Raw genomic sequence first — 23,562 nt, 5'->3', positions numbered from 1 at the left:
TGGTAGCACAACCCCAATGCAAGGGCTAACCCTTTCTCTATTCAGTCATTATCAGTTTCCGAAGATAAGTCAGATCAGCTAGCCCTGTACTCTTTACATTTAGGACATTTTGCTGGGAGGGGGGACATTTTGTGGTATTTTATCCTTTTTATTTGATAGCAGGTTACTGGTGCCAGCAGCAGCTTTTTCAGGTAGAGTCAATTTAAATTAATTTCATATGTGGAAATTGGGATTCTTTATAATTTAATCTGTGCTGGCATTGCCAGCATCAGTGATCTCCTATTGGGCACAGAGGATTAAGCAGACAATCTCAAAAAGTAAAAGTTCTATTTACATTATGTAAAATGTACAAAGAGAAATGTCATTATGCTAGGTCCTCCTTGGTGTCTTGTTGATATTTTTATTCTCATGTCTTATGTAGTGGGGCATATTTATTTAAGCATGGGGCTTTTTTTTTTGCAATCTTTTTTTAATCCTAAAACTAATAAAGTGTCAAATAGATAAATGTTTTTGTATTTTCTACAGTTTATACTGATGCCTCTGTATGAGAATACTCTACTATCTCTCAACTTGGTGATAACACTGCATGTGTATTTATGTCCCAGCAAGTATATGTTGTTGTTGTCCAGGTGAATTTCTCGAAGAGCATCATCGGGTCCTAGAATCGAGGCTGGCCCCTGTGAGTAGAGAAATCACAGACAGTCGTGCCCGAACTCGAGAGGAGCTGGAAAGTCTCTACCGGAAGATCGTCAGCTATGTGTTGCTGCGTTCGGGGCTTGGATCTCCAACGGATATTAAGGTCGTAAGAGAGGCAACAGGTCAGGAAAGAATCTAGATTTTGCAGTGTATATATGTGTACATACATATTTTTTTAATATGTTTGTTTTATTTAGCACAGTTGCAATGTTTCTGTTAATTGTGAATCGATGTGAGGTTACTAAACAAATGTCGGTATATAAAAACTGCAAATAAGTAAGTAAGTAAATAAATAAATAAATATATTTATTTGAGTTATTGAGTTCTCTCTACCTTACACACATTGTTAAATGTAAACCGGTTTGATGTGATTCCCGTCATGAAAGCCGGTGTAGCAAAATAATAAATAAATAAATAAATATATTCAGTAGTGTGGCATTAAATATACACAGCCACGAAGGCTGAAATCTTTCTGCAGCTCAAGGACTGAGAGAGTAAAACCTCTTACCCGGATGGGGCCTCCGCCGACAGCGCGACCAAAGGAAACACCGCTCCAGGCCCGCTCTCCTCGCGGCCGAAGCCCGCCCCCCACCGAGAACCGGCCAACCAGCAGACGGCTGCAAGGCAGCCAATCAGACAAGGTCAGACGGCCTTTTAAAAATAAATACGAAGCCGCGAATCGCTCTCTCTCTACTCCGCTTACCTGGGAAGAGCTGCTGCCGCTCCAGCTGCAAGGCCTGCGCAATCGGCGCCGGCGACCCATCGGGGTAAGGCCTCTTTAAAACCTCTTACCCGGACGGGGCCTCCGCCGACAGCGCGACCAAAGGAAACACCGCTCCAGGCCCGCTCCCTTCGCGGCCGAAGCCCGCCCCCCCACCGAGAACCGGCCAACCAGCAGACGGCTGCAAGGCAGCCAATCAGACAAGGTCAGACGGCCTTTTAAAAATAAATACGAAGCCGCGAATCGCTCTCTCTCTACTCCGCTTACCTGGGAAGAGCTGCTGCCGCTCCAGCTGCAAGGCCTGCGCAATCGGCGCCGGCGACCCATCGGGGTAAGGCCTCTTTAAAACCTCTTACCCGGACGGGGCCTCCGCCGACAGCGCGACCAAAGGAAACACCGCTCCAGGCCCGCTCCCCTCGCGGCCGAAGCCCGCCCCCCACCGAGAACCGGCCAACCAGCAGACGGCTGCAAGGCAGCCAATCAGACAAGGTCAGACGGCCTTTTAAAAATAAATACGAAGCCGCGAATCGCTCTCTCTCTACTCCGCTTACCTGGGAAGAGCTGCTGCCGCTCCAGCTGCAAGGCCTGCGCAATCGGCGCCGGCGACCCATCGGGGTAAGGCCTCTTTAAAACCTCTTACCCGGACGGGGCCTCCGCCGACAGCGCGAGCAAAGGAAACACCGCTCCAGGCCCGCTCCCCTCGCTGCCGAAGCCCGCCCCCCACCGAGAACCGGCCAACCAGCAGACGGCTGCAAGGCAACCAATCACACCAAGACTAGTAGACTATCAGCACCTTTAAATCTCAGTCTTCTCAGGCGCCGCGCGCCGAAGGAGCGCGACAAAGGGGCTTGCCCCTTTGTCTCGCCCCTTCGGCTCAGCCCCGAGGAAGCCCCGAATCTACCCCAGGATCTTCGGTTTCTCATCAGCCGACTATCTATTTCAACCCTATCAGCACAACAGTATCTTCAGCAACTTTACAAATCCTCAGACCTCATACATCAAAATTCAGCCACATCTACCCTCAATCTCGATCCACCAGATACAGATCCTCTCAATCCACTTCTAGATAGCTCCACCCAATTCTTACTCTACATCTGCGCTAATCACATCAGCTTCACCTGAGAATCCGTGGAATAGCCAGAGACCTCATCAGATTCTACAGAGGAATTTCACTAATTTGATTCTATAAAAGAAAAAGTTTTTATTTACATTCACCCAGCTTCCTCTTCTATCTGCATTCTACCTGGATTTGTCCAGCTTTCTTCTAATTTACAACATCCCCAGCTTCTAATCTCTACAACCATTCTCATGCATACCTATAATATCCCAATCATTCAATACCAAAGGAGAAGCTCCATAATTATCTCCTCCCACAACATACAAAAAAGAATTATTCCAATCATGACCTCACCTCTAAATCAACTACTAGGCCTCACACTACTTTCAGTAACCCTTTTCAACGCTCAATCCTTAACAAAAAAACACACATCCTCAACGATTATCTCCAGGATTCAAACCCAGATATCTGTGCTATTACAGAAACCTGGCTAAAAGATACTGATACTGCTCTAATCAATCAACTTCCTATTCATAGCTATGACATCTTCTCCTTCTACAGACACATAAAAAGAGGAGGTGGCCTTCTCTTAGCCACCAAAAAAGAACTCAAACTATCCACTCATACCATCAAGTCTAATTCTAAATTAGAATTGGGACTAGTCAAATCAAAACAACTACAAATTCTACTAGTCTACGCTCCTCCCGGAGTTTTAGAAACGGACCCTTCATCACTCATAGAATCCATAGTGAAACATATCAATTTAGACCTCCCATCTATTATCTTAGGCGACTTCAATCTTCACACTGATGTTATACCTCGCTCCTCAAACTGCGAAGCGCTCCTCTCCTCCCTCAGTGCTATGGGATTCACGCAGATCATTAATAGTCCTACGCATAAAGCAGGACACACTCTGGACTTAATTTTCATCAATTCTAATTTCTCCTGCACTTCAGTACCATCTTGCACACCAATCCCCTGGTCAGATCATTTCTTGATAGAATCCTCCTTTTCCATAGATAAACAGACTCACACTTCTCATCTTCTTTCTACTATTCAATTCAGAAAACCTTGCCCATCTGAAATACTTAGTGATCAGCTGTCTAAGGAACTCACGAATCTAGACCTTTCGAATCCTGACTCAGCCCTAACTTCCTGGCACAAGATCACTGAAACAGTTGCTAACAAATGGTGTCCAACAGTCTCTAAAACAATCAATCCTACAAAAAAAGGTAATCAACCCTGGTTTACCCCTAATCTAAAACTGATGAAACAGGAGCTACGCCATAGAGAAAATATTTGGCGAAAAACACCCAACTCAACTACCTTGTCTAAATACAAAGGCTTTCTTCATCATTATCGGACCTCTATTCTACTAACAAAAAGAGAATTCTACACCAACAAAATTCATCATTTTCAATACGATGCCCAAGCCCTATTTGCTTACGTCACTCAAATCACAAAATCAACTCCTCCACCCATCCCAGACGAACAAGCTCTATCTAGGGCTAATGAACTTGCGTTATTCTTTCAACAAAAGATACAGAATACGCTCGCCCTTCTTCCACCAAATACTCTACCTCTTACCTCAGACAAGAATCCTCAATCAAGCAAGGGAGCCAAACTTGAAAGCTTCGAATCAATTTCTGTTAAAGAGATTGAATCCCTTCTAAAAAGACAAAAACCATCTAGCCATCCTGCAGATAATATTCCTTCAAATCTCCTGCTTCTCATTCCAAATACGATCGCAAAACCTTTAACAAGTATCATAAATTGCTTTTTAACCCAAGGAAGTTACCCTGACGGTCTAAAAACTGCATCACTCAAACCCCTTCTCAAGAAACACAATCTAGACCCTAATGTACCTTCCAATTTCAGACCCATCTCTAATTTGCCATTTTTAGCCAAAATAATAGAAAAGCTAGTAAACACCCAGCTTTCAGAATACCTGGAAGATCAAAATATCCTATACCCCTCACAATATGGCTTCCGCAAAGCACGCAGCACGGAAACCCTCCTTATCTCACTTACAGATCACATTATAATGGGTCTTGACAAAGGCTACTCCTTTTTATTAATCCTGTTAGACATCTCCGCGGCGTTTGACACCGTCAACCACTCCATTCTCCTGGATCGCCTAACAGACATTGGTATCTCAGGATCTGCCCATAGTTGGTTCAAATCTTTCCTCTACAGTAGATCCTTCAAAGTTAAAATCAACAACACAGAATCGCCATTAACAAAATCCAATTTAGGAGTTCCACAAGGATCTTCCCTTTCCCCAACCCTTTTTAATATTTACCTCCTACCCCTTTGCCAATTGCTATCTGACCTTAATTTAATTCATTATCTGTATGCAGACGATGTACAGATTCTTATTCCTATTACAGAATCTATTTCAAAAGCACTTTCCCACTGGAATAACTGCCTTATTTCTATCACTAACCTCCTCAATAGATTAAATCTGGTCTTTAACTCTTCAAAGACGGAGCTCCTCCTCATTTCAGCAAATGAAGAAAATATTCCCATACCATTCCCTCACAACACATTCATCATTCATAAGCAGGTGAGAGATCTAGGAGTAATTCTCGATAACAGACTAAACCTTAAGAAAATGGTTAATACTACATCCAAAGACTGTTTTTACAGACTCCAGGTTCTGAAACGACTCAAGCCACTTCTTTTTTTCAAAGATTGCAGAACAGTACTCCAGGCGTTGTTATTTTCCAAGATTGACGATTGCAGTGCCCTCCTCATTGGCCTACCCAAATCGACCATTAAACCGCTTCAGATGATTCAAAATGCTGCAGCGAGATTACTGACCAACACCAGCCGCGGAGATCACATTTCACCCATCCTCAGAAACCTACATTGGCTACCTGTAAATTTTAGAATCCTTTACAAAGCAATTACCCTAATACACAAATCCATCCATCACCAACTCCATCTCAGCCTTAAAATACCCTTCAAACTTCATTCCTCCAATAGGCCAATTAGAGATAATCATAAAGGTACTTTGAATTACCCCCCTACTAAAGCCTCACGCCTTTCCTCGACCAAAGACCGAGCTTTTTCAATAGCAGGTCCATCTATTTGGAACAACATTCCTTCAAGCCTCCGACTAGAACCCTGTCTCATTACATTCAGAAAAAAACTTAAGACGTGGCTGTTCCACCAAGCCTTCGATGATCCTCCAGACAACCCTTAGTCTTCTTTATCCACACTTGGACGTAGAAGATTAAAGTCTTACAACCATTCAAACGAAGAACTCTGGCACTTACTGATTAAAGCATCTTTTGCTTTAATCCAAATTCCTTTTGGACTATGCTTCTTTAATTATTTTTTGGCCTTTAACTTCCTTCCAGCTCTTAAGCTTCCCAAGTTTTTTACTCCTTGTTAAATGTAACTTTATCTTATTCTCTTCTCTTGTTAATTACTTTTATTTATTGCTTCTGTTATACCCTTGTTTTATGTAAACCGATCCGATATGGTTTATTTACTATGAAGGTCGGTATAAAAAGTGTTAAATAAATAAATAAATAATATTCAGTAGTGTGGCATTAAATATACACAGCCACGAAGGCTGAAATCTTTCTGCAGCTCAAGGACTGAGAGAGGCCTTATCGCTCTGGGATACCTCCTAGTTTTTTTTCCCGTCAGTAGCAGGGCTGAATTAGCCATGCTGTCTGGGAAGCGCTGCGATCCCGGGTGGGTGGAATTTCTCTTAGCTGACTACAGAGTTTTGAACTCTGTGCGTCTGCGTGGTCATCTTCCCACACTGTTCTCTCAGCTCTTCAGTTTCTTTTTTTCTGCGAGCCGTTCGCACGCGGGGTTTTTCTCTTAGTGATTTCCTTCTCTGGATATTTTTTCGCTGATTTTTCGTGTTTTTTTCTCAAGATTTCACATCTCAGATGTCTCCAAAGCCATCTGGATGTAAATATTGTCAATGTGACAAAATTATGTCCATCACGGATGGACATAATTATTGCTACATTTGTCTAGGCCCAGACCACGATCAAAAGTCATGCCGGGACTATGGCAGGATGTCTCCGAGGGCCCAGAGACACCGGGCCGCGAAAATGGAAAGGCTCTGCATCGGATCTTCGGCCCCACCATCCTCCATCCATTCCTCGCCGGGACCGGCTAAATCAGGTAAGGCACACCTGAAGAGGGCGTCCTCGCTGGGACCAGCAGGACGAACAACCCGAAAAACGATTAAGGCCAGAGTCTCACACACCCTCAAGGCCTCGTCCAAAAGCCGGGGATCCAGTGGGTGAGCCACGGCGCAAAGTACCAGAGGGTACTTCTTCGAAATCTGCGCTGTCTGCGTCGTCTAAATCGCATCATGACGCTTCAGAAGGTATGAAGCATGGATACGGCACGTCCACGGTGCATCGCAGTCATGAAGCATCCTCAAGGCGACACACAATGCACGAAGCATCTGCGAGGCACGAAGCATCTGCAAGGCACGAGCGTCTGCGAGGCACAGAGCTTCTGCGAGCCATGGAGCAGCTTCGACACACGAAACTTCGGCGCACAGAGCAGATAAGGCGCGGAGCCCATCCCACGATGCACCTACAGAGCACATATTAATTAGTGATGCTCCAATAACACATGGTGCCAAAACAATGCATCTACAATCACCAGGGGTATCGGGCAAGCATCAACAGAAGTCACATCACATCATTTCTTCAAAACAAATAATAACATCAAGAAGTTCTTCAAAAATGTCTTCAACTTCTGAAGTAGATGTTCAAGAATTCTCAACGTTAGGATCTTCTCCTAGTGGTAGTTCCTTGGCGAGTCTCTCATCACTTTCCAAAGAGAAGAGACATTCTCCTTCATTACAAATACCATTAACAAAACATATTCGACCTTCACCGGTTATACCTCCTCAAGGTCAACATAAGGGACAAGTACCGGAGGATATTTTGCTTGCGGCAATTCCAACAAAAACCCCAAAGCAAAAGATTCACATTCCTCCACAAGGTACTTTGGCTGCATCAACTATGACGAAAATCTCAGATATTCTCTCCTCTTTTTTCCAAGAATTGGAAAAAACAAAAGAATTACCACCACCACATTCTCCAGAAGATTCTCCTGCACCGCCTACAGGGATAGAACCTCTAGAACCAGCAAAAGAAGATACTCCAACTCATCTCATCAGTCCAGGTTCTCCAGAATCAATTAATTCTGTTACTTCCTCAACGGGTATGCCATCTGACCCTCAGGAAAGGTTACCTGAACCATATTCTCCTCCAGAGGACTTGACCTATTCGAAATTTGTTGAGAAAGTAGGCAGTCTTTTTCAGGTGGAAACAGGAAGAATACCTGACCCCAGAGCTGAAATGCTCAGTATCTTAAAGAAATTTGAATCTCCTCCCGAGCCTACTGCTCTCCCACCTCATTCAGTATTAGAAAATCTACTCTTTAAAATTTGGAAGACTCCTTTCTCATCACCGGCTACTTTTAGAAAAATTGACATCAAATATAAAATGCGTAATTCAACAATTTACGAATCTGCCCAACTACCACACCAATCAATAGTGGTAGAATCAGCCTTATCCAAGGCAAAACAAAATAAGTTGCATTCAAATACCCCACAGGGCAGAGAAAATAAATGCCTAGATGATTTTGGAAAGAAGATCTATCATTCCTCTATGCTTACCAATAGGATACAGCATCACCAGTTTTATACTACGCAGTACCTCTTTGAAACACTTCAAAAACTGCAAAAACTCTGAATTTTCAATCCATTCCATCTCTTCCTCATATTCCTCCAAAGATCCCACTTCACATCCCTCACAGTGGAATTGAACAATCTGCAGATTCAACAATCCATACAGATTATTTCCCTTCATCAACAACACCAAGGTTTTTATTCCCAATATTTCCTCATTCCAAAGAAGTCGGGTGGCCTACGACCCATTCTAGATCTCTGACTACTCAACAAACACATACGGAGAGAGAAATTCAAAATGGCTTCTCTCAAAAATATCCTACTGCTGATTCAACACAATGATTGGCTATGTTCCATCGACCTGAAGGATGCATATTCTCTTATACCGATTCACCCATCTTCCTGGCATTACCTTTGTTTCCAAGTTCAGAATACACATTACCAATACAAGGTTCTCCCATTTGGCCTATCTTCAACCCCAAGAGTATTCACCAAATGTCTAGCAGTGGTGGTGGCTCACCTAAGAAAACGTTCGATCCAAATATTCCTTATCTGGACGACTGGTTAATAGTAGCATCAGACCAGTCTACACTGAGAGAGTATATGATACACACGATCGAATGCCTTCAGACGTTGGGATTTCTTATCAATTTCGAGAAGTCTCCTGTTTAACCTGTTATATGTAAAGCCTGTTGCTAATTTATTGTTTCACTGTAAACCGAGGTGATGTATAACTATATGTACCGCGGTATATAAGAATCTATAAATAAATAAATAAATAAATAAATACAACCAACTTGGATACTTCAGTTCATAGGTGCTCTCATACGCACAGTCAGAGAGCGTACCTTCCTCACGACAGAATGCAGAACATACAAACATTGGCACAAACCCTACTTCACAGAAACCGAGCATCAGCACGCCAGGTTCTTCAACTTCTAGGTCATATGGCAGCAGCAATCTATGTGGTTCCTCACACCAGACTCCACATGCGCCTGTTACAATGGGGCTTAAAAACTCAGTGGTCTCAATACATACAACCACTCAGCACAAAAATTCAAATTACAAAAGCAATGAAAGAGGACATTCGGTGGTGGTTCCTGTCCAAGAATCTTTCCTCGGGAGCTCCATTCCGTTTACCACCTCTCCAAATAACTCTAACCACAGATGCCTCCAACAAAGTTTGGGGAGCACATCTGGGTGACCTGAAGACTCAAGGTTTGTGGATCCCTCAGGAATCTACATACCAGATCAATCTCCTGGAGCTAAGAGCCATCTGGATGGCACTTCAAACATTCTCAGACCAGATACAGGGATCAAGCCTCATGGTATATACAGACAACCAGGTAACCATGTTTTACATAAACAAGGAAGGAGGGTCCGATTCCTGAACTCTATGCCAGGAAGCAATACGAATTCTACATTGGACAGTCAAAGCCCAAGTATCAATTCAAGCAACTTATCTTCCAGGTCTGGACAATGTAACAGCAGACTGCCTCAGTCGGATTTTTCATCCACACGAATGGACCTTAAATCCAGAAGTGGAGCAAAACATTTCCAACAGTGGGGATTTCCCAGAATAGACCTCTTTGCCATGGAAGCAAACAGACAAGTCCAAACATTTTGCTCAATTTATCCCAGCAATCAAAGGATGGCTCCAGATGCCTTTCTCATTCCATGGACACCAGGCTTAATGTACGCCTATCCACCCATTCCACTCATTTCTCGAACGATTCAGAAATGCATCCAGGACGTATCAGACATGATTTTAATAGCTCCGGCATGGCCGAAACAGCCCTGGTATGTGTATCTCGTGAAACTCTCCATTCATCCACCGATAACGCTACAAAACCTTCCACATCTTCTGACACAGGAAGGTGGCTCACTACTTCACCCAATGAATCAATCCCTTCATCTCACAGTGTGGAGATTGAAAGGCAAATATTAACTCCCTTAGGCTTATCCTCTCAACTAGAGGATATTCTTATTGTGTCACGGAAACCTTCAACCAGACACAACTACAAAGGAAAGTGGCAACGTTTCTTAGACTGGTGTGCACCAAAGAACATAAACCCTTTGTCATCCACGGCCACTCAATTACTGCAATATCTGCACACACTTTACGAAGCAGGATTAGCAACCACTTCGGTACGAGTTCACATCAGTGCTATAGCAGCCTTTCATGAACCTTTTAATAACCTTCCAATGTCTAACCACCCATTGATATCTAGATTCATGAAGGGAATGATCCGTCTTCCTCCACCAGTGACTAAACCTCCATTTCCATGGGACTTAAATGTAGTCTCGCAACAACTAATGCTTCCACCTTTCGAACCATTAGACTCTAGCCACATCAAATATATGACATGGAAAACCGTTTTTCTCATTGCCAATACTTCTGCAAGGAGGATCAGCGAACTGCAAGCCTTGGTTCACTACTCCCCTTATCTTGAATTCTACCATGACAAGGTGACACTTCATCCTCACCCTTCTTTTCTACCTAAGATGGTAACATTTTTTCATTTTAACCAAACCATAACTCTACCTATTTTTATGCCAAAACCACATAATAACGAACTGAAAAACTTTTACACACGTTGGACTGTAAGAGAGTGTTGGCTTACTATAAAAACAGGACTCAATCAACTTCGAGACCTTCTCAACTGTTCCTTTCCTTTAACCCAAATGATCCTGGTCAACCAGTCTCAAAAAGGACTATAGCCAGTTGGTTATCACAATGCATACTTTTTTGCTACAACAAATGCTCCATCAAACTACTCACTAAGCCTCATGCGCACCAAATTCGCACCACCGCAGCATCAGTTGCACATTTGAACAAAGTTCCATTATTTGAGATCTGCAAAGCGGCAACATGGTCGTCCATTCATACCTTTACATCGCATTATTGCCTCCAACATCAGACGACCTCTGATGCAGCACTAGGCACAGCAGTCTTATCATCACTAAAAAGAACATGAGACTGTCTACCATTTCAAGGGTTGATGTCCAACACTACGAACAATAAATATACAAGGACACAACCAGGGAGCTTGGGACTCCCAGACAGCATGGTTAATTCAGCCCTGCTATTGACGGGAAAAAGCAAGTTTGCTTACCGTAAATGGTGTTTCTGTAGATAGCAGGATGAATTAGCCATGCTGACCCTCCCTCCTCCCTAGACAGTCACATGGGGACAGACATACCTTCTGAACCTACCTCTCGCTTGGCTACAAAGAAACTGAAGAGCTGAGAGAACTGCGCGGGAAGACGACTGCGCAGACGCACAGAGTTCAAAACTCTGTAGTCAGCTAAAAGAAACTCCGCCTACCCGGGATCGTGGTGCTTCCCAGACAGCATAGCTAATTCATCCTGCTATCTATGGAAACACCGTTTACGGTAAGCAAACTTGCTTATCTCTCAACCGGAACCACTAGGAAAAATACTAACAAATTATTCCTCTCAGACAAGGAACTTGTACCGAAATCCTAACCACAGGATATATTTATGGTGATTAGAGTTTAGCAGATAATAGAAACTAATAATAACAAATCACATTAGCCTGAACTTACATGTAGTTGCTAAAAAGCCTAGATAACTCCCCCAAAACCAGACTCCATGTGGAAACCCCAATCTCCTCACTCTGGAGATTGTCTTTGTCTCTGAGCTACAAGAGAAGCTTGAGGTCACAAAGGCTGACTTTGTTGCTGGAAGCACACACCAATGGTCTTGGCATCTCGTTGAGCCTGAAGAGGACTTGTCTAATCCTTTAAAAGGAAAAAGGCAAGTTTGACTCTGGCTACGAGGTAGCAGCACAGGAGACTCTTATGTGTAGTGCCCTCCTGGATATTGGATCTTGTCTATTAGTCGGGTTACAGGGAGGGGCAGAAAGCAGTGACTCTGTGTCTTCTTAATGGTGACAGTGGATCTTGATAGCCAAGCCCCAAGTCCATACTTCCCTGCTGTTTTAAGAGCCAGGCTATGCATTATTCAGTGAGCTAATGCATATGAAAGTAGGTACTTGAATAGAGGGGTGATTGGTTCTTCTTCTTCACTTTGGACAACTTAGTACTCCTCCCAGAGGATCATCAGTGATTGAGTGATGGAGAGCAGACCTGGGTCCGATGATGGCTTTTCCTGATAAATTCTTCTCTGTTGATTGGAGAGTTCACTTGCCAGGCACTTCCATTTTCCACAGTTTGCATTATCTTAGGTTTTCTCTGTGATTACAGAGAGAACTCTTCTTTACTTTGCAAGAAGCCCTGGTAAACAGTGTCTTTGTGGAGCAGATAGACCAAAACGCACACTGCTTAGTCAGAAAAAGTTCATCCCCTGTATGTGGCTTCAGTGAATACAGGCCAAATGTCTATTTTGTGATGTCAGAGAATCCAATTTGCTGCATATACAGTAGTAAACTTTAGGGTTTCTCCTTCTCAGAGAATTACCACCTTCTTTTTCTTACTGGTTTTTCCTGTCTCTGTGCAGCCCAGCATTCTTCTGGCTTTAGCTATCACCTTGTCACATTGCTTTGCTGCCTTCACATCACCAGATACCATTATCCCAAGGTCCCTCTTCCAGTCCTTGCACATTAGTCTTTCACCCCCTATCACATACAGCTCTTTTGGATTACTGCACCCCAGATTCATAACTCTGCACTTCTTGATATTGAATTCCAGCTATCAAATCTTCGACCACTCTTCAAGCTTTCCTAAATCACTGTTCATTCGCTCTACTCCTTCAGGCTTGTCCACTCTATTGCAGATTTTAGTATTATCTGCAAATAAACAAGCTTTACCTTCTATTCCTTCCACATTGTCGCTCACAAAGATATTGAACACAACCAGACCCACAACCAATCCACTTAAAACTGTTCTCTCTTCAGAGTAGGTTTTATTTACCATTTCATGCTGTCTCCTGTCAGATGACCAGTTTATAATCCACTCCACTATCTTGGTGCTGAGCCTCCTGTACAGGACCATATCAAAAGCTTTGCTGAAATCCAAGTAAATCACATTGAGCGCTCTTCCTTGATCCAATTCTCTAGTCATCCAGTCAAAAAGTCGATCAGATTTGTCTTGACAGGGCCTTCCCCTGGTGAATCCATGCTGCCTCAGGTCCAGCAACCCACCGGATTGTAGATAGGTTACTATCCTTTCCTTCAGCAGAATCTTCATTAATTTTCCCACCACCGAGATGAGGCTAACCAGCCTGTAATTTCCAGCTTCATCTCAGCTAACACTCTTATGAAGTGGGACCACCACCACTCTTCACCAATCTTATGCTACCACTCCCATTTCTAGGGATCTATTGAATATGTCTTTCAGTGGACCTGCCAGCATATCCCTGAGTTCCCTTAGTATCCTGGGATGTACCTCATCCGGCCTTGTCCACTTTCAATTTTCTTACAGGCCGATACAGTAAGGAGCCGTAGGAAGAGCTGCGTTAGTGCCGGGCGCACCCGCGTTTGCCGCACGCACAGTCCGGCTCACCTATCGCTCGATACTGTATTTAAATAGCTTGCAAATGCAAGCCGCGTCCAAGAAGCGTCCGTGAAGTGTTAGGCCCGCGCAATCCATTTTACTGTATAGGCGCTTTATACAGCGCCTATACAGTATCCTGGGTGCGCTGGTACCTGTCATTTCAAATGTCATTTCAAATGACATTTGAAATGACAGGCACCAGGAAGTGGATCCCAACTTTAACCAAAGAAAACCTAAAATCCCCTCCTCCCGAAGCGACTCCTGAAGCGACTCGACATGTAAAATATGTAAAACCTAAAATCCCCTCCTCCCAAAGTGGCTCGATATGTAAAATATGTAAAACCCAAAAACCTAAAACCCCCTCCTCCCGAAGCGACTCGACATGTGAAATATGTGAATAAGTGTAACCAACTTACTTTTTGTTTCTTTTTCAGCCCTTTCAGCCTTCTCTGCCGTCCTCCGGAGGGGGAAGCCGGCGGGGGCAGCCGGAGGGGGAAGCCGGAGGGGGAAGCCGGCGGCGTGTGTGCCGTGACGTCACGCACGCATGTTCATGTGCTTTCATTGGCTTGAGCGCCCGTGTACTACGGGCGTGCGTTCGTCCGTCTTCGCCGGCGGGGGCCGCTGGAATCTGCTTTCGCCGCCAGCTGCCCCCTCCGGAGGACAGCAGAGAAGGCTGAAAGGGCTGAAAAAGAAACAAAAAGTAAGTTGGTTACACTTATTCACATATTTCACATGTCGAGTCGCTTCGGGAGGAGGGGATTTTAGGTTTTACATATTTTACATGTCCAGTCGCTTCGGGAGGAGGGGATTTTAGGTTTTCTTTTGGGGGAAAGTTTGCCGTCTACCCTTACCCCTGCCTCTAACACAGGGGTAGGGGTAGGCGGTAAATTAGCAGGTTAAATGCGCGGCTAAACTGCAGGTTAAAAAGGTGATAGTCGGGGCGTGCATTACTGAATGGGGGGGAATAGCTAATCCGATCGTTTACGTCTCATATTCATGCCGCGGGCGGAAGGGGTTACTCGTTGATTTAAAGAGGCGGTAAGAATGGGTTAAAGGGGATAGTGAATCGCAGGTTGGACTAATGCGGCCAAATTGTGAGTAGAAGGCCGGTTAGAAGCAGGGTAACCGCGGCCGCACTTTACTGTATTGACCTGTTAGATTGTCCCATACATTGTCTTCTGTAAATGGAGTTGCATCTACTCCACTCCCATCTATGGCCTTGTTGAACCAGCAATAGTCCTTCTCCAAGGTCTTCTTTAGTGAACACCAAACTGACATATTTGTTTAATATTTCTGTCTTTTCTTCATCTCTCTTTACACATTTCTCCTTGTCACCTTTCAATTTCGCTATACTACTTTGGGCCTTCCTTCTTTCTCTGATATATCAGAAAAATGTTTTGTTACCTCACTTTACTTTTTGACAATCTTTTCTTCCATTTGACCTTTTGCTTTCCTGATTTCTTTCTTTATCTCCCTCAGTGCTCATCACAAGAAACTCCTCCTCTGTTTGGCCTGCAGTTAATGCTGGAAAGGTGTCATCAGAAATGTGAAACGTGGCCAGTGCTCACATTACAGTCTTTAATGCCTTTGGAATACTTTCAGTGAGAGAATGTTTAGTCATTTTATTTTTATTTTAAAACTTATATTTTGCTTTCGCATGATTGAAAATCTGCTCAGTGGGAATTACAACCAAATCTAAAGTAAATGCAACTAATCTTATACTTTAAAACAAATCACTCCACCCATAAATCTATAGTGGATGCATCCTAACATATTTATAAAGGAAAAAATCCTCCATAACAAATAAAAATTAGCAGTTTTCGTGCTGTCACATTAAAACATGCAGTATAAAAAAATGTACACCTCTTAATACAATTCAGAGAAAGTAATAATTCCTGAGATTTTATTTTGGATATGATTTAATATAAGTGGATTAGTTAACTCAATTTCTGCTTTTCTGGTTAAATGAAAAAATGATTAGATCTAATATTTTTTTCATGTTGATATACTCTGTTTACTAACAAAAGGAATTCTGTACTAGATCGAAACATGGAAGTATTTGTGGCAAATTTTCAAAGCAGTAAATCAGTTTATAGTCCATTCTTTTTATTAGTTTTACAGAGAGGCTCTTTCCATTAATGATGTTCCAACTGTAACCTCCTGTTGGGGGGGTGCATAAAATGACAGAGGGTCTGCTGCCTGTTTGTGAACCGAGCACCAGTCTCTGTGTGGGTTCAAAGACAAAAAGGGTCCAGCAGATGGTGTGCTGGACCTGGCTCAGAGGCAAAGGCTTTGCCAAATGCCTCCTTCCTCTGTGCAACCCCCTTCTGACTGCGCCCCAACTTCTTCCACAACTGACAGCCTCTGTTGAACCAACATTGGAGGGTGTTACTACAAACAGTATCTTCAAACAAAATCCTTTTTTTTCTCCAAAATCTGGGGATACCAGCTGTCAGAACAAAACTTACAAAACTCACTGATTTCTGGAGGGGGGGGGCACTCTTCTGCCATGCTGCAAAATGGCCGCCTGAACCTTGACCTCCAACTTTGCCTCTGACATTTTAAGCATTTTCCGTAACTCTCAACGGCTCTGACGACTCTCACAACATAATTTGGGCAGAGATAAATAATGTCCACTCGAAAATGAGTGACAGATTTGAAACAATTCTCCTTCTCCAAGCTGGCAGGAGAACTACCTTCAAAGGAAGAAGACCAGGCCCCTAAGCGTATGGGAGATGCCAGCGACAAAGAAGCGGAAGGCCTCACTGTGAGACCCACCACCGAGCTGAGTACGACCCACGAACCCACAGAATTCCCAACACGGTCTGAAATGAGAGAGTGGTTCCTAGAGATCAGGACAGATATGCAGAATCATAAAACCGAGCTTTTAGTGTCCATTACTGAAATGAAAGAGGACATTACAGCGATGGGGCACCGTGTGGATGACATGGACTGACGGCTGGAGAATCATAATGCGCTGATTACAGCCCAATCAGTTCAAAATAAAGCCCTGAGATCTGAGATGGAAGCCCTGTCCAACAAGACTGAAGAACTAGAGCGGGCCAATATCCGCAAACGAGGAGTACCTGAAACTGAGGCATATTTAAACTGTGTGTCTATGGCAGCCGACATATGTTGCTTTCTACTACAGAGCAAGGAGGGAGCATCAGGCAATTTAACCCAAACTGTAAGTCAAATTAAAATTGAACGGGCGCATAGGGTGCTCAGCCCACGTCGCGATATTCAACCATGCGACATGATTATCAATTTCCACAGTTACACCTTGAAGAAGGAAAGCATGAAAATAGCTCTTACGAAAGCAATTTGGAAGTGGAAAGAGCTAGATATTGCTAGTATTCATTACATTGCTCCAAGCACTCCCAAGAGACGCTTCGAATTAAAGGAAGTTACTGCTGCACTATCCCTTGTAGACATCAGGTATTGTTGGGCTTTCCTGTTTGCTCTAATCTTTCAATTCAAGGGCACTTCATACCAGATTAAGACACCAGCTGAAGCGGCAAAGTCCTTCTGGAGGGCAGGCCTGGAAGTCACTTTCCCCATGCCGTCAAAGCTTCAGCAAGTTTTCCAACAGATCCAGCTCCAAAATGGCGGCATGTGGGCCCCGGCGGAGGATGCTTACGATCTCAGATTAAAAAGGCCAGAGAGGTATTAGCACACCAAGGATGACTGTGTTGGTTCTCCGGATGCTGAAAAACATGGACTTTGTTTTTGTTCACACTGAAGGTACTTAGTAGCCAACAGAAAGTTGCAAGCAGCCATTTTATTAATGGCCATACTCCATATGCTTTTCTTTTATGAAGCGAAACAGCTCTTGTTACATTTACATTATAGTCAACACATAATTTATATTTTATTGTTGCTATGAGAGTTATTGGTTTCTTTATCTTTAACATGGAGGTGGGGGAGGACTCACTGGGGATTTATTTTATTTTATTTTATTTAAGAGGTTTTATATACCGTCATTAAGTTATTCACCATCATAACGGTTTACAATAGGGTACCAATATAAAAAAATATGGGTCGTACATTACATAGGTGGTGCCATTAGTATTCGGAAACAATAAGGTGTTTATTTGGGGAATAAGTGTTGCATAGCAATGTTTCCTGAAGGTTGCCTACAGTTAAAAAGGTTGAAATAATTCAGTAAGGATCATTAAATTAGGTATTCGGTGCTTTATGCCGCATATCTTTGCTTGGTTTCCTGCATCATTTTTCTTTCTTGAAGGCTTGTATGTAAAGCCAGGTTTTGAGTTGTGTTTTGAAAAGTTTATGATTGCTCTGGAGTCTAAGGTCAAGGGGCATGGAGTTCCATAATATGGGACCGGCTAGAGACAGAGCTCGCTCCCTTACTTGGGTAAGTCTTGCGGTTTTCACAGAAGGAATGGGAAGGAGTGCTCTGTTTGCTGACCTTAAATTTCTGTGTGGGACATGTACAAGTGCTGTGTTCAGCCATTCTGCTTTATCGTCGTGGATAAGTTTGTGTATTAAGCACAGTGCTTTGAACTGTATTCTTTGTTCTATGGGAAGCCAATGTAGGGTGGCGAGTGTATCTGTTATGTGATCTCTTTTGTTTTTTCCAGTGAGAATTCTAGCTGCAGCACTTTGTAAAATCTGTAGAGGTCTTACTGTAGTGTTGGGTAGGCCTAGTAGCAAGGCATTACAATAGTCTGTGCTGGCGAAAATCAGAGATTGAAGTACAGTACGGAAGTTTGGTAATGATAGTAATGGTTTCAGTTTTCTTAGTATCATGAGTTTAGCATATCCTTTCTTAACCTTTATTGATATGTGTTGTTTGAGGTTTAGTTCATTGTCAATTATTACTCCGAGATTTCGAACTTTCTTTGCTAAGTCGATTTTTTGGTTGTTATTGAGAAATATTGGAGTTTGTGAAATGTTCATGCTTTTCCTTTCTAAGTGTATAAATTTGGTTTTATCAATGTTGATTATTAGCTCCATTTGGTTTAGAAGCTGTTTTATTATATCTAGATACATCATGGCTAGGCCTATTGTTTTTTCAATTGTTTCATCGATTGGTAGGATTAACTGGATGTCGTCAGCGTAGATGTAGTGTATGATTCCAAGTCCAGCGAGGAGATGGCATAGTGGCAGAAGATATATGTTAAACAACGTAGCGGATAGGTGCTGACCTTGTGGGACTTCTGTTTTCAAGGTAATCTTGTCGGATAGCGTGTTTTTAATTTGAACCACACGGGCAAGCCCTCCATGGGTCAGGATTCACAAGGGAAGGAGGGTGAATCACGAACTGGGGATTCTGGGGGGGGGGGGGGGGGGGGCAATGGAGTTTTCATTGTACCTACATTATTTTGTGTATGTATTTGCTTGGGATCAAGTTCCGTTAGGGCCAATTTTAATGACCAACCTTTGGATATTACCGTACACCCATGTTTCTTATTTTATTAATCATTGCTGGTATGGTTAATTTAGTTTCCCAGAATGTAAAAAGGTTTAATACCTATAAGAAGTGCTTCTTGCTAAAGAGGGAGCTGATAATGCAAAACGTTAGCATTGCTTTTATTCAAGAGACACACATCCGCAAAAGACATGAACATTTATTAGCCTTTAAAGAATGTCCTCATACTTTCTTAGAAGCTGCAGGGAACAATAATCGTTGTGCAGGCACAGGCATTATCATATCTGCTGATTTAGGGGCCGATGCAATACAGTGCGCTCTGCTGAGCGCACTATATAACCTGCACTCCGACGTGAGTTAAATAGGCGCTAATCCACCCCCTAATGCAATAGGAGGATTAGCACCTATTTAACCTGCGTCAGACGCGGAGTGAATGTAATAGCGCTCATCACATGCAAATGCATGTGAATGAGCCTATTATTCATTCACTCCGCATGCAAAAAGATAAATGTACGTCTCAGACGCACATTTATCTCTCAGCTATTAACGCCTGCCTGGAGTAGGCTTTAATAGCTGAGCGCAGGTAAAAAAAGAACAGAAAAGCAGAAAAAACTGCTTTTCTGTACTTCTTTTTAAAGTGAAAAAAAAAAAACTCGGCACCAACGCCGGTAAACCACCCATCTGCCAGTAATGAAAATGGCAAACAGGCAGGTTATGAAAACCGACGCCGAGTTTACCGGCATGAGGCCTGGTGCGCAGTGGAAGGCCCGGCAACTGCCGCCGCGGGATGCCGAGGCCTGGGAGAGCTCGCAGCTGCCGCTGGGGAGGCCGACCCGTGACCTGCAGAGGAGCTAGCGAGGTGAGCAGGCCCAAGCGCGGACACGGTGCTCAACATCTAGTTTTGGTGTTTAGAGAACTCCTGTCGGGGGGGGAGGGGGTTGGGATTTTTTTAATCAATGCTTGTTTTTTGAATCAATGTTTGTTTATTACTGATATGGCTCATGTTTGACAACCTTTGTTTTGTACACATTTAAAACTCAATAAAACTTTAATTGCAAAAAACCCCCCAACTCACTGATTTCTCAGGGTACACAGGTTTCTTACAAGCACTAGTAACAACAACCACAACAAGCATTTCCACTAAGAAACACGTTCAGAATAACATTAGCTCTTTTCTTTTCTTCCCCTTTAGCATAGGGACTAGCCCTTAGTCCACCCTTTTCAAGTGAGATAATATTTAGTGCTCACAAATCCTTTTACATCTTTTTCCTTGGTCAAAGGATGGAAACCCAAGTACTTGAACTCCATGAATCCTCCTAGGCAGCTAGAAGCACTGCCCAGGAGTCTATTCTGCATCTCCTGGAGCCCTGAGCCTGCTGGACACTGGCCAGTAGCTGCAAAGGAGAGACAGACCCCCCTCCATCCCCTACAATGGGCTTCACTCCAGCTTGAAGAAACCGTATCTCTTCATAAGAACCACCTTATATTATACTCATATACACTCCTGGAGGTTTTCCCCCACCTCACCACTTAAATAGATATACCATCTCCTTAATAAACTTCTGACATAATGATATTTATTTATTATTATTTATTTATTTATTTATTTAAGTTCTTTTAATATACCGATGCTCAAGACCAAGTCTTATCGTACCGGTTTACAATGAAACAAGGGGAATCCATTTAACAACTGTATAGAAGATAAAGTTACATTAAACAGGGAGCATAAAACATGGGCTTAGGAAGACAGGACAGATTTCAAACTAATATAACTGGAGAGTACTGATAATAGTCATCAACAAAGACAATTAAGTAGCGAGACACTCTGTCCTAAAACTAGAGGTCATGTGCACACCCCCAGAATTATTCCAAGGGTCCATTTTTATTCACTGGGCTTTGTTTCAGAGCCTCCATTGCACAACACAAAAAACCAGTAATTTTTGCAAGCTAATGGCATAACAAATGTTTCCCTGTACAGGAAGATACAGGGGAACATTTGACACAAATAATAACTAGCCCTTCCAGCCTTATCTCCCCATCCCACCCCTAGAAATCATAAGTAAATCATTTAAAAAAGATTTTGTAATATTTACCTTTCCAAACTGCTAAACCACCAGCATTTCCTTATTTGTTGTTATAGAAAATGTAAATATGGTAAGTGAGTGTCTGATTATTTTCACTGGAATGCTTCTCTTTGCAGTGTACACTGTGTGATTCTTTTCTATTCTCTTAGCACAATGATATTCACTTCCAGTCCTCGTGGTCCACAAATAGATCAGGTTTTTAAGATACCCCTAGTGAATATGCAGGAGAGAAATCTGCACACAACTGAGGCACTGTACATGCAAATCTCTCATGCATATTCATTAGGGATATCCTGAAAACCTGACCTGTTTGTGGCCCTTGAGGACTGGAAGTGAATACCACTGTCTTTGCAGAAATTAATTGGACACGGGGTGGCTGTATTCTGGGCATGGCCCTATTATTTGTAATACTCATTGTTCCTTTCTTCTAGCTGCTCTGCAGAGCGTGTTTCCCCAGTCTGAGCTTGGCAACTTTCTCTCGCTCATTAAGAAAGATAAAGAAAACCAACTGAGAGAGCTTACAATGATTGTCACAGGAATTCGCTTATTCAACAAAGACAGCGGTAAAGGAGGAGAAGGCTTGATGATTGTAAGTCTATTGTACTGTTGGTACGTTTTTGGATGTTAGCTGTGTTTTCGGTTTTACTCTTAATCTGAGTTACCTAATTCTCCTCCCCTTTTTCCACATGTGTATTAGAACAAGGAGCTTGTGTTTCCTTGTAAGCAAAGCTATTGTTCTCCTAGGACAAGCAGGATGGTAGTCTTCCACATGTGTGTGACATCATCTGATGGAACCTGCACAGAAAACTTTTGTCAAAGTTTCCTAGATGCTTGGCCCAGCAGACTGAAGCACACGAGGTCCCCCTTTAGTCTCTTCTTTTCCGTGGTGCAGTTGCCTCATGTCTTGGAGCTCTCCATTTTTCTGTTTTTTTCTCAATAAGTTTCGGGTTCTTGCCAGTTCCTCGTCGGGTACCCTTTCATGGTCGGTGCCTTCTCAGTGTGTTAGGTTTTCTATTGTCTCTTTTTTTCAACATTGCGGTCGATTCCCGACTCTCGCCCTCGCGGTGACCGCCGGTCATCGACCATGTCTATCATGGTGACCGCCGATCATGGACCATGTCTAGCACAGATCCGCATGAGGTTTGCATCCTCTGGCTGGGGGCCTCGCATGACATCTGTGGGTGCCGTCTATGTGATCAGATGACCCCGAAAGGGCAGCAAGCATGCCTCGATAAGATGGAGAAACATTTCGGAGGCCCCAAAATCTGCTCCTTCTAGTCCTGCATTGGTTCCATCGATGCCGAGGAGGGCGCAGGGAGCCTTCAGATGCGCTTCCCCTGGCTGTTCCTCTCGCCGGTAACTCCAAGGATCGAGGAGTACAGTGATAGATCCTTGATGGTTTCACCGCTCTCCCCAGACATCGGGATCTTCTGCTTTCCTCAGCACCAGGGAAAGACCGGACCAAGCACCAAAGAGATTCCCATAAGCATCGCCACCAGTGCCGTCAGCACATGGCTCCTGGTGCCAGGGCGACATCAGCGGCTGCTGAGCACCACCGAAGCAACACTGGCCATCGGAGGCCCCATCCTCTGATGCCCCTGGTAATCCTAGGCGTTCCCCCACTGACACTGTGCTGGGCACCGTTGCCACTGAGGAAGAGCTGGTGATGCCTCATCCCCCTCCATCAGTTTTGGCCACTCCAGACTTTCAGGAAGGAGTTGGACCACAGGGTGCAGTCCTGTGGTGCTTAAGGCTCTCCAGAGTGTTGAGCTGCTGGTGCCACCGGCCCCCATACCCGAGCCCGAGCCCCCGCCCTTGATGCTAGCACCTTTCTGGAGCATCTGGACGTCTTTCTGGGCACCCTTCCAATTCAGCCATTGTCCGAGGACCTTCGGTTCCCCAGTGGCCACCGATGCCCTCCACTGGAGCAATCCCCATTCTCGTGTCCCTCTGAGGAGGAAGATACAACCGGTACTGTGTTTCCCAGGCCAAGGTTCCCCAAGCCTTGCTGGGTCCTTCCAGCCTCCCGATACCTCCAGTCCCCTCGATGCCAGGGGAACCATTAATTCTTGCGGTGCCCTTCTGAGGCCCTCCGAAGCCTTCGGAGCCATAGAGTAATGCCCCTCATGGACCTTCCCCACGGCAGTGCTGGTCCTAGTGAGGAGGAAGGGCCTTACGACCCTTGGGGTGATGACTCCACGGAGTCGTCCTCTGATTATTCGACGACCCTCTCTCGAAGCCCTCTCCACCGGAGGAACGGCACTGGTCATCCACCCCCCCCCCCCCCCCCCCCACCCAGGACTTGTCCTTTGCAGGGTTTGTCAGGGCCATGGCTGAAGCCATTCCCTTTCGGCTGCTTACGGAGGAGGTATGCGTGACATAAGATGCTGGAAGTACTCCAGCTCGTCGAAGCTCCCAAGGAGATCGTGGCTGATTCCTATCCATGATATTTTCA

General features: G+C 44.0%; 1 protein-coding gene across 1 annotated transcript in view; it reads left to right on the top strand.

Moving 5' to 3' along the window:
• The window catches only part of CFAP206 (cilia and flagella associated protein 206), a 236,876-nt gene that overhangs the window by 43,927 nt on the left and 169,387 nt on the right, over positions 1-23,562 (top strand). The window contains exons 5-6 of the mRNA XM_029595447.1: positions 630-818; positions 21,539-21,693. Of these exons, the coding sequence (XP_029451307.1) occupies positions 630-818; positions 21,539-21,693 (344 nt within the window). The remainder of the gene's footprint in view (positions 1-629; positions 819-21,538; positions 21,694-23,562) is intronic.

The sequence above is a fragment of the Rhinatrema bivittatum genome, chromosome 3 (assembly GCF_901001135.1).
Source record: "Rhinatrema bivittatum chromosome 3, aRhiBiv1.1, whole genome shotgun sequence".
In the NCBI taxonomy this organism is placed as follows: Eukaryota; Metazoa; Chordata; class Amphibia; order Gymnophiona; family Rhinatrematidae; genus Rhinatrema; species Rhinatrema bivittatum.
The sequence above is the reverse complement of the archived record's forward strand: the minus strand, read 5'-3'. Positions and strand labels throughout refer to the sequence as shown.